This window comes from Eschscholzia californica, unplaced genomic scaffold, assembly GCF_041429995.1.
Source record: "Eschscholzia californica isolate CP2 unplaced genomic scaffold, dmEscCali1.0.p SCAF_5, whole genome shotgun sequence".
Taxonomy (NCBI): Eukaryota; Viridiplantae; Streptophyta; class Magnoliopsida; order Ranunculales; family Papaveraceae; genus Eschscholzia; species Eschscholzia californica.
The window spans coordinates 17924121-17936126 of record NW_028238472.1 but is presented as its reverse complement, the minus strand read 5'-3'; the positions used below and the strand labels follow the sequence as shown (position 1 = coordinate 17936126).

The window sequence follows — 12006 nt, the reverse complement described above, 5'->3', positions numbered from 1 at the left end:
TTTTCAATTCTTGACGGTTTCCGTACCGGCACCTCAATGGAAGGATCCAGAACCGGAATCTTTAAATTTCTCGGGTACCCATTGCGTATTCACAAAAGTTTATCACACATTTCTTAAAGTAGAAGAATTTGCGTGAATCTAATGAAAAGAAATACCATAAATGACATAAATCCTTAAATAAGCAAATATTTCGGGTACAATAGTTGATGAGTATAAGAGATTAGAGATTAGGGAAACCAAGAAACAAGAATTGAACTTTTATGCTATATTAACACTTCTCACCTTTGGGGTTCATAAATTAGCTTTCAACCAAGGAAATGAGGATTTGAGAAATTTTATAACTTTCAATAACTTTTAGGTTTTAACTTTTGGAGGCTTGTGAGTTGGTAACTTGGTGGGAAAACCCTGACTTAAAGAATCCTATATAATCTAGGGTAGTTTTTCATATTATCTCGAGTACCCATTATCTGTCGGGTACCCGATAGATATACCCGATTAAGACCCGCCTCCTAATCAGGTCCTATCGGTATATCCATTGAAGACCCGATTTTCTTAACGGATCTCAAACCTATGCCCAGAACCCACCCATTAGGACTCGGGCCGGTTCAGTTCTTGAGTAAACGAGTACTCGTCGCTACCCTTAATTTGAGTACACATAGCTAATTTTAATAGCTTTTCAATTAGTTTTTAGATAAAAGTCTTTATAAAACTCATTTTAGGAGTTTGGTGCGCTATATAAACAGTATTTTTGTATCTTAAGAAACTAAAATGTGGTGTTAGTAAAATAATGTAAGTTTCATATTGTGATTATTAGAATAATATACTTATACCATCTATAAAATAAAACACAAAGATTTGTGTTGATTAGGTTAAACTGAGGAGATGTCCTTCAACCAAAGATGGAACGCAAGCAATTTGTCAAATAAGACAATTAATGAAAAAGATCATCAAATTCGGATGATTAAGGAATCGTAATGTTTAGCTAGAAACCAACTACGATCGTCGAACTACTAAGTAATTTGCGGCTGACTTCGACCGGATCCTACATCAGTTTACACTAAAAAATGACAATTTAATCGGATGATATGACTAGAGGGATGAGACATATATGTATGGGTAAGACCCATAAATATGTCCCAAAGGCCTAAAAGAAGTTTAGGCAAAGATAGTGCAAAAGGCCCGAATAAAGGGTATTGAGAAAAGGGGGTCGGTCTTGGCTGGTCGACTGCCCTCTTAGGGCCGGCCAGATCTGCCCAATTGGGCATGGTTTGGGCGGCCACAAGTTAGGGAATTGACAAAATAGAAACTAGTTTCTATTTTTGACTATTTCCTAAATCTTATTCAAAAGAGACTTTTAAGAAATCTAGTTAGGATTGGACTCTAACTTAGGGTTCTATATAATGTCTCTTAAGACTTGAATAAGGTGTGGAAAATTTTCAAGGAGCTTTCTTGCTCTACAACATCAGGAAGAGAAAGAAAGAGAGATAATTCCCAAACTATCTATCTAGTCGAAAGAAGAAGTGTTCTTCATAAAACGACCATCGGAGTTCAAGCTAGCAACAAGGTGGGAAATCAAGTTGATTATTCGGGTGTCTTGAGTAGAAGAGCAACAATTGGAGCTCTTGGTCTTCACATTCGATTAGAAAGGTTCGAGGGAAAATTTAGCAATTAAGGTAATCTCCAACTCTTAGTTGATCATTAGCTTATGCATGATATCCGGGGGATACTAGTGTTAGACATATTAGATGTCTGAGATTCCGCTACCATCACTAGGAGACCACATAATCCTAGAGTGTCAGAGCATTGCACTTGTTCTAAGTACAAGTGGGAGGTTGAAGGAGATGTCCTTCGACCAAATATGCAATGCGAGCAATTTGTCGGATAGGACAATTGATGAAGAAGATCATCTAGTTCGGACAATTTAATCGTAATGTTTAGGTAGAAAGTAACTACGATCGTCGAATTATTAAGTAATTGGCTAACTTCGACCGGATCCTACATCGGGTTACACCAAAGAATGGCAATTTGATCGGATGATATGACTAGAGGGATGAGACATATATGTATAGGTAAGATCCATAAATATGTCTCAAAGGCCTTAAACAAGTTTAGGCAAAGATAGTGCAAAAGGCCCGAATAAAGGGTATTTGGGTCGGGGCATAAAAGAGAAGAAAAAAAAATATGGAAACATGTTTTTAGAAGTTTCCTAAAGTTGTTGGCGTCTCGGTCAGTAGACCGAAACTGTCTCGGGTCCAAGGGCGCATCTAAGACGCGCCCGAGAGAAACCCGAGAGCGTCTTGGGCTAAGGGCGCGTCTGGGGCGCGCCCAGGTGACCCAGTGCATCTCGGACAGACCGAGATGCATGAAAGCTTCCCAGACGCGTCTGGAGTGCCCTAGGCATCTCGGTCTTGGACCGAGATGGCCTAGGACGTCGGCCATGGGATAGAGCCATCTAGGATGCGACGGCCTAAGAGGTATCGGTCTTGACCGAGACATCCTATTAGGCTCGCCTTAGGCCAGACGCGTCTAGCACGCGTCCTATGCCCAGATCGAGACGCAGATGAGTCTGGCCTATGCTCAGACGCAGCTGGTCTCGACCAGACCATGCTAGGCATTGCCCAAACTCTCGGCCTTGAGCCGAACCATGCTTGGACCGAACCTAAGCACTACCTAGGCTTTTTTTGGCCCATACCACTTTGTTGGGTCTTGACCTTATAGTTTTGGGCCTTGACCAAAGAATGTCTCGGGCCATTCTGAGTTTGATCTAGGCATGTGGGCCGAGATTTTACGAGTCTTGACCCGAGTGGGAGTTTTTCCGACGAAAATCCAATTTTTCTCCCGCTTCCACCTAAATTTTACCGATATTGTCTCAGGCCACCCGAAGCCCGAAAGAGGTTTTTCTTAAAATTGATTTTTAAAATCATTAAAAGTTAAACTAATTTTTCCGAAATTGACCTGGGCCCTCCGAAGGTCCAAACGGAGTTTTTCTTGAAATTGATTTTGGAAATCATTAAAGATAAAATCGAAACGCACCATTAGTCGAAATTCTTCGAATATAGAATTAAGGTTCATATGTGACATAGAGATGTCGACAAAAGTATCTCCCTCATAATCATGTATATATAATTATTAGCCTTGAATATTATATGAATGCATGTGAATGCAGAAACTAGTATGGCCATAGAAAGTTGTTTTCTTTCATTCTTGTTTTAAGCATGGATGCGTGCAAGTTGTAATAATTTTAATTTCAAGTTTTATACGATTTGCGAATCGTTAGAGTTTTATACGATAGCATCTCAAATGCAACAACCAATCTTAAAAATTTTGAGTGTCGCGTATGATTTTTAGAGTTTTTTATAAAAATTCTCTCCGATGCAAAATTCAATTTTGTATCTTTTCTTAAATTGTCAGCGTGCCTCAAATGTGCCTCAAACCCTTGACCTCCTAGGTGTGAGATTAAACCTCTTGCCACTCCAAGCAAGGGTTGCTGACAAATTCAATTTGTATCTCTAGAAAGAGAGTGAAAAACTATGAATTACTTGAAGTAAAAATACTCTTATTAACTTCTCAATTCAATTTTAATTACAATGAGAAGTCAACCCCTCTTTTATAGTCAATCAAGAGAGAGAGAAAGAGTAATAACAGAAAGGAGTTTAGAGAGAAAAAAACCCCATTAAGTAACTAATTCAAGAATTAGTTATAACTCAATATTTCTACTAACTACACCCAAATGAAGGGTCTCTTCTCTTAAACATATGAGTGCTTTCTCTTATAACCGAGAGTGCCTACATCCTTATGATGTTAGGTAAATCTGTTAGCTTCATCACTCTCATCTCATTCTCCTCAAATCATCTCTCTAACTCTGTACTCTCTTACAACCCCCCTCAAACTAATGATTCAGCAAGGGAAGAAGCATTAGTTTGCTTCTAATATAGTTAAATTGAGAGTACAAAATGCCCTTGGTAAAAATATCAGCCAAATTCTCTTCAGAAGTCACGAAGCAAATCTCCAATGTGGAACTCAACACTAAGTCTCTAATAAAATGATAATCAATTTCGATGTGCTTCGTGCGAGCATGGAACACTGGATTTGAAGCAAGGTATTTTGCTCCCATATTATCACAAGACAAAGACATAGGAGTGACGACTGAAACACTAAGTTCTTCAAGTAGTTAGGATACCCACAATAGCTCAGAGGTTGCTAGAGAGAGAGAGCACGATACTCAACTTCTGTGGAAGATCTAGAAACTGTTGCCTGCTTCTTTGAAGACCAAGAAATCAAAGTAGAACCCAGAAATATACAATAGCCATTAGTGGATCTATGAGTGTCAGGACAATCTCCCCAATCTGAATCTGAATATCCTCTTAACACAGACAAGTTTCCTCTTTTAATCTCAATACCAGGCCCAATTGTGCCTTTCAGATATCTAAGTACCTTCTTGAGAAGTGCAAGATGGTTTGTCCTAGGCTCATGCATGAATTGGGATAAGTAATTTACACTAAAGGTGAGATCTGGTCGAGTCATTGTTGCATATTGTAAACCCCCTACCATGCTCCTATAAAAACACACCATTGTCAATGAGCTCACCATCCAATTTGGAAAGTCTCTTGCCCACAAATACTGGCACCACACTGGGCTTAGAGTCAGAGAGACCTGCTCTATCAAGCAATTCATGAATATATTTAGTTTGGGTGAGAACCAAAGAAGAGTCATGTCTCTGAACTTCAATACCCCAAAAAATAATGAAGGAACCCCAACCTCTTCATAGCAAATTCCTTAGTGAGATCAGTTATGAGTTGATCAAGGAGAGACACAGTGGTTCCAATGAGGATTATATCATCCACATAAAGGAGGAGAACCATCATTTGCTCATCACACTGAAAAAAAACATTGATGTATCTGAACTACTCTTGATAAAACCCCAACTTTGAAGATATGTAGCTATTCTGGTAAACCATGCTCTAGGAGCCTGTTTGAGCCCATAAATAGCTTTGTGTAAGTGTCATACAAAATCAAAGCACTGTGGATCAGCAAAGCCTGGAGGTTGTTTCATATATACTGTTTCAGTTAAGTGCCCATGGAGAAAGGCATTAGACACATCCAATTGATGAATATGCCAGTTGTGAGTAATTGCTAAAGTAAGGACAACTCTAATTGTCTGAGTAATTGCCTTCTTGTTGATTATACCCTTGAGCAACAAGCCTAGCCTTATACCTTTGTAAGGAACCATCAAAGTTGTATTTAACCTTAAATACCCACTTACAACCCAGCACATTCATATGTGATTCTCTAGGAATCAAAGACCATGTCTCATTTTTTACAAGAGCATGAAACTCCTCTTCCATTGCCTATTTCCAATGCTCATTCTTACTAGCCTCTTTGTAACTTGTAGGTTCTATGATAGAGGGTAGAGGGACACTTGAGATAAGAGCATGAGGAACAGTAAAGTGAGCCACATGGTCAGGAATGGTTTTAGGCCTAACAATACCACTCTTTAGTCGAGTTCTCATAGGATGGACATTAGAATCTTGAATATGAGGGACATTAGGATGGACATTAGAGATTTTTATACTCTTCGACGTTATCACATGGACTAACGTGGCATCAATTCTGGAAAAAAAAAAACTCGAGTTGCACCTAGAGTAAACATTTCCTTATGGCGTCTACTCCAAAATGCGCTTCCCACAAAAAAGAGAGCATTAAGGATTTTACCATCAATAGGAGTAAAATTCCAGGATGAGGAGTCGTTTTCCGGTATATTATGTCGATTGATTTATAGTGATGAAGATGATTGTGTCATACTTTTGCGGTTATATAACGCTTGGTTTATATAGATGGTGAGAAATAAAATGGTTTTTGAGAATATACCTCCAAATAGTCGTAAGATTGTACAGGAAGCAATGAATATGATGCAGGATTTTGAGGGGATTAAGGATACCATGACCGAGCAAGAGATCGATGAGAACATTCTACATCCGGCTAGCTCCGGAGCATGGAGGGATCAAAATTAATTATGATGCGGCTTATAAAGACGGGAAAGCAGCTCTCGGGGTGATTTGTCGTAATAGCAATGGTGAATTCATATCAGCATATACGAGCTACAACACAGCCGGAAATGCCTTAAAAGATGAGGCTAAACCGGCGCTTCTTGTTGTTCGAATAGTTGGGATATTAACCCAATCTCCTTGTGTTATTGAGGGTGATGCAATGATGGTAGTAAGTACTTGTTCTGGTTCTGAGGAGAATCCCCCACGAAAAATTCGAACAATTATGCACGAAACTGCAATGGGTGGAGATAATGATCGACAGACTGTGTTCATGTATTGTTTTTGTGAAGCTAATAAAGTGGCGCACTTACTAGATAGGAATGCGTTTATTTCAGAATTTTTTTCATCAAATGAGATGTTTCAACTTCCTAATTATACTGTAAGTCAGTTAGCGACTGACAAAGCTAACATTCCTATTTTTAATATTGAATAATTATTAGGCGGATGTCTACCTTCACCAAAAATAAAAGAATGAAAGAGGTCTAAAGCCCAACAACATACTAAAGAGGTCTAAAGTCCGACAAACTTATTATTTATACCTTACATAACCCAAATTCAATAACCATGGATTCCATCTCCTGTGAGAATCGATCTTTGGACCCATAGGATTTTGTAGTTTATGTCAACACTTTCAACCACTTGGACAAACAAGTGTAGACAAACGTATTTTATTATTAAGCTATACTTCTTTATTAAACGAGGTCATTCATTAATATTGGAACATCTATAGCAATTTCTTGCTCTTCTCTTTGTTCTCAAACTTTTAGCCTTAACCTATAACATGTAATAAATTCTACTTTTGATCATACCACAGGAGTTTGAACATACATACCAAATAAAAATGATTGAAATTAAAAATCCTAAAAATTGAGAGAGACCGACGAAGTAGATTAAAACACTGAAAATTCTTCAAACTAAAAGGGAAGAATCGTGAAGTTCATTCGTCCCACCCAATTAAGAAAGAAGTTTGTTCCGATGATACGGAACAAAATCATCTTCAGAGTTGAAATCGCTCTTAGTTTTGGTGGAACTCAAAAAAGTGGCAATTATGAAATAAATCCTACTCATTAAGAAAATAGTACAGCATACAGCCAGTGACAGTCTCGCTTTGGCTCCTCCCTTGGTTGCAACCAACATATGCATACATATGTACTTGGATAAACTAATCGTGTTAAGCAGACCTAGAGTACCCTAAGCGGACGAGTTACACGTAGTATATACATATATAGAGAGAATGGAACACCCAGACCAAGGCAATATCTTCTTTACCAACCAGAATCAGAGACACCGGCTTTTGTCATATCCATACATGCTTTTACATTTTCTACTCATCATCATCATCACTAGAATGGTATGTTGTTTGCCAAAGGAAACCCCAAAAGGAAAGAAGGAAAAAAAATGATAACTCTACATTTCAAACAGGGGGGGATAAACACATTTTGTCCAAAGCTTTCACCACTACTTCCATATTCTCAACCTTCTGAACATGGTGTTGTTCTTCACAATCCTTCTGAACATTTGAATTGCATTCCTGGTATCTGAAGCAGCTAAGAAGATGATCATTCACTATCCCTGTTACTTGCATGAATGAATAAACAACCGTTGGTCCGACACATCGGAAGCCTCTCTTCATTAAATCCTTGCTCATCACCTCGGCCTTTGAGGTCTTAACCGGTACTTGACGTGCATATTTGAATCCATTTTTTATTGGTTGATGATTCACAAAACTCCAGCAATATTTGTCGAATGAGCCAAATTCCTCTTGAATCTGCAAAACAAGAACAGATGCCAGCCTAAGTTCCACAAACTTGGGTCGCTGTTCATTGTGCAAAAGGCCCATAATATTATACAAGTTTTAACTCAAACTGAACATAACTCAGGAAAGAAAAAATGGGTAAAGACCCAATTTCATGTTGGTTTCTATTACAAAGCTGTGTCAATAGGTTTTTTAGGCTTCAGCTCCCTAGAAAAACCGGAAATGCTTATCTCATTCACTAAGTAAGAGAGTTACTAACTGAGGTGGATCTTGTGAACCATGGATTCAAAACATTGAAAGTCAGTATGAACACTGACATGTGATTTAGAAGAGTGATGCGTTATTATGTAATTGACACATATTTCCACTACAAACCTGTGCAGACTGTGGTCAATCCTTGCATACTTCTTGCGAACTACTGTGTGCTAAGTTCACATAGAGAGGTGAAGCCTGAAAAAATGTGTCATTCCTTTTTGACAGAAGAAAATTTGACCTAGGGATTGGATATTTTACTCCCAAAACAATGTGTTTTTATCTAATAAGAAAAATTTCAGTAATGCACTTGAGATTGGCGAAGATGTGGGGTTCCATTCCTAGCCAGTATATTAATTACCTTGAGTATCTGTTTGGCATTCTCAACAACAGCACGGAGTTTTGCTTCAGATAGCAAGGTTTTGCCGGTTGCTTTCACCGCCAGTATTTTCTTTTCTATGAACTTTGCAACAGATGCTATGTCAAAATTGTCGAAAAGCTTCCTGCCATAACAATCAGAAAACCAACATATTAAACAACCAAAGAGGAAGCTTGGTAGAGCAAAATGACAGAGACAGTAAAAGCGTAATATGCCTGAATGCGTCTCTCTTGTTTAGAATAGTGGGCCAGTTTAGCTCAGCAAGTGCTTGCGTTAAAACAAGCAGCTCAAATAGCTTCGTGTCTTCGTGCACTGGAACTCCCCATTCTTCATCGTGGAAAGAAGCGTAGAGTGGATCTACAATCAGAAATATTACATTGATGACAAGTTTTAGAGGGTAAGAAATATATTGAGGAATGAGTAATTGGTGACTGGCAAATGATAGAATTTAAAGACTACAATTGCAATAAGAAGATAGACTATAGAAGAACAGTTGTATACTATCTTTGTTTCTCAAGATATCTATAGTATGGAAAACACCACATAATCCAATGCATATGGATAAAACTGAACTAGAGATAAACCAGTAAGGTTCTTTTCTTATGAGCAAGCACATATACCAACAGCTCAGGGAAGAAAAAAAATGTATGCCTCCGAATCCATGCAAACTCTTCCCTAACAATATTCTGGTGCAGTAGCACTTGTTCGCAGATTAAGCAATTTAGAGATATCCACAAACACTTCACCACATTGAAAAGTTCAAATTAACCTCGCTAACTCCTACATTGACTAACAGAAAGAGGCAAAGTGGACTTGTAAGGCTAAGTTCAGGTTTCCAGCTGATGTTGCAGTCTATTGGATCATCTCTTTTCTGCTCTCTAGTTTAAGACAAGCTCACTCTAAATTAACAACTTTCGAGAACGTTGCCATGTCTAGCGGATAACATTAACTGGTTGACCACAGGTTACTGAATTTCTCTCTCAATCAGATCCGTACTGCTTCTGAAAGCTCAAATCTGTCTATAGAAACAAGACAATGTCCAACCTGGCCCTAAAGATCTACCCATAAGAGAGAGTCAATTTCAAATCATACTATCAGTTATCTTTTGACTCATTAAGGATTGATATATACAAGATTATCTTACTGAGACAAATATAATTGGTAAAGTAAATGACAGACAACTCAGTGACATGTAGGAAAATCATCAAAAGGTTTTGGGCACAAAAAGTTCTACAATTGCCCTAAATATAACTATTGTTGATAAGCATTGACCATATGCCGCGAGTTCTTGGACATATGCCGCGAGTTCTTGGAGGTAGCTTAGTTTTATTCTAACTCAAATTGGATTCAGAACTACATTTATATCAAAATCGTTAATCTGTAGTATTTCTACGTTTACTATGATATGCTTAAATACTAGTGTACCCCTCCGACAAAAAAGATATAAATTGTGAACTCATCTAAGAAACCGGAACTTCGGGAAAGAGATTAATATTATTTTTGATCTATCAACTAAAATGCAAGTCCAGAGTTGAGTTTTAAACTAGTTGCCCGCTTTCCCCGGAGGGAGTAGTGGGATAATGATGATTATTTTTTTTCTTTTCCCCATTCTCAATGTTCAAAAGGTGACATCTTGCAGGGAAATTTTCATTAATTAATCTGTGTTTATATGTTCTAGAAAGACCTGTTTTTGTTACCAAACAATCGCTTAAGAATTCAAATTTCTAAATACTAGAAGTTCACAAGACAGACATTTCTATGCAGTATTCTTCTGACTTGATCATATTTTATTCTAACAAAGATGGAAGTAAGAGATAAAGATTCAAATAAAATGTAGTAAATGAAACTATGAAAGGAATAATCATAATGAGAGAGATATTAACAAATCTTTAAAAAATGATTAAGACATAGAAGGAAACAGAAAATTGAAAATCACAGAAATTTTATGACTATTAGGTTTAAGCTTGCTTACCGGAGTTAGGTGTAATCCAATCACACCGTTTAAGAGAAGCTGCCGGAGATGGTGCCGGAGATGGAGATGGGGACCTTGACAGAGATGTAGACCTAGACACAGAGGGAGAACTAGACACAGATGGAGACCTAGAAAGAGATGGAGACCGAGAAACAGTCGGAAGATCGACTTTTTGAGGAATAATCTTTACAGATGTGAGTATTTTCTGTTCCATTGTTCTAGTTCTTCGTAAATTCAGCTTCTTCAAAGAAGAAACACTACAGGATGAATCAGAAGAACACGAACTATCAACAGAAGCATTAGCCCTTAGAATAGATTCAGGTAATCGAGTAGCCATTCTTCTAACTTGCTGAGATTTTTTCAAGCTTTCTTTCTTTCGTTTCTGTTCTGGAAATTCTGAAACCCTAACTCTATTTCCAGCAGGACCAAGAACTGGTCGAGTTTCAGAATCCGATTCTGGAGAAGATTTGAACTCTGCATCTACAGACATTGCTCAAAACCCTAAAGTAGATGAAAAATTAGTTCAATTTCTCTCAAATTAGAGCTTGAAGTAGAAGAAAAGGGAAAAAAATTCAACTTACAATACAAATTACCTATCAACGATGACTGCAAATCTTTGAATCTCTTCGATTTGAGTATCAAAGTGGGAGATTGTTGAGAGATCCAAGTCTAGCCCTAGATTTTCCAGTTGAAATGAAACCCTAAAATAACGAAATCTGAAGCACTGGCTGAAGCTCAAAAGTTTGTGAGGGTTTCACGAAAACGGAACTGTGGGAGCAGGAAGAAAGAGATGTATTCTAGAGAGAGAAAGAGAGTCACTGACTTTAAACGGGTGGGGAGATATTGATTAAAAGACTATTTTGCCCCCTATCACCAATAAAAATTTCAAAATAACCTCAACTGTCCTTTTTATACTTTCATTTCAACTATACTCCACCTCAGTTGCTATTTGTCATAGCACTATGGGCCCACTAAAAACCACGACATTTTTTTCTCAATTTACAATTATTAGAAATTCCTCAAAATAGGTCCGACTACAGGCTCAAAGTCCACGCGGGCGGCTTTCACTGTACGGTCGCGTTTCTCTCTCAATAGGGATCGTCCAACGAGAGTCGACTATGTCGGCTATCCACTCAGGGTCGGTCGATCTTTTTGGATTGTCTAACATTTTCTCACTTAATATTCTTCGTCTGAAAAAGATATGAGATATTTTTTCTGACCTTCTAATGACTGATTATATATTGATTTTAAAACAGTTTGATGAATATAACATTCCCATGACTATATATGATGATAACAACAGTAATGGCGAAGGCACAAATAGTTACATAATTCGTCATCTTCGGATAATTCGTCCAATCCAAGGATAGCTATAATATCCTGAAGCTACATAATTTATTAGTAAGTACAAACAACATTATAAATAGAAGCAGTATTTTCAGCACTACAAAGATATTTTTACAAAAAAAATTTGATGGAGATCAAATTAAAAAGTTTATAAGTACAATTTTCATTTGTGAGTTTAAACAATCTGTATCTTGGAATTTCTATAGAACCTTTATATCCATTTTTGTTTGAAGATTCACATTTGTAACATCAT

The 12006-nt window shown here is 37.6% G+C and overlaps 1 protein-coding gene across 2 annotated transcripts; it reads right to left on the bottom strand.

Moving 5' to 3' along the window:
- Positions 1-7279: 7279 nt before the first annotated feature.
- On the bottom strand, positions 7280-11207 carry LOC147537590 (uncharacterized). Of its 2 annotated transcripts, none has more exons than XM_086641743.1 (5): positions 11000-11207; positions 10407-10907; positions 8650-8791; positions 8417-8558; positions 7280-7815 (listed from the first exon to the last, which is right to left on the bottom strand). In XM_086641743.1, exons 2-5 carry the CDS (start codon positions 10894-10896, stop codon positions 7462-7464), a joined length of 1128 nt encoding a protein of 375 aa, XP_086497869.1. In that variant the 5' UTR covers positions 10897-10907; positions 11000-11207; the 3' UTR covers positions 7280-7461. The 2 variants fall into 2 exon arrangements, with proteins under 2 accessions (XP_086497869.1, XP_086497870.1); XM_086641744.1 differs by having other exon boundaries at positions 10988-11205.
- Positions 11208-12006: the final 799 nt, after the last annotated feature.

What these genes read in the sequence shown, in the direction of transcription:
- LOC147537590 (XM_086641743.1), bottom strand. Translation starts at nt 10,896, where the DNA reads ATGTCTGTAGATGCAGAGTTCAAATCTTCTCCAGAATCGGATTCTGAA. An exon ending in TTGGATTACACCTAACTCCG is followed by an intron (nt 8,792 to 10,406) that starts GTAAGCAAGCTT and finishes TTCTGATTGTAG; the next exon opens with ATCCACTCTACGCTTCTTTC. An exon ending in AACAAGAGAGACGCATTCAG is followed by an intron (nt 8,559 to 8,649) that starts GCATATTACGCT and finishes TTGTTATGGCAG; the next exon opens with GAAGCTTTTCGACAATTTTG.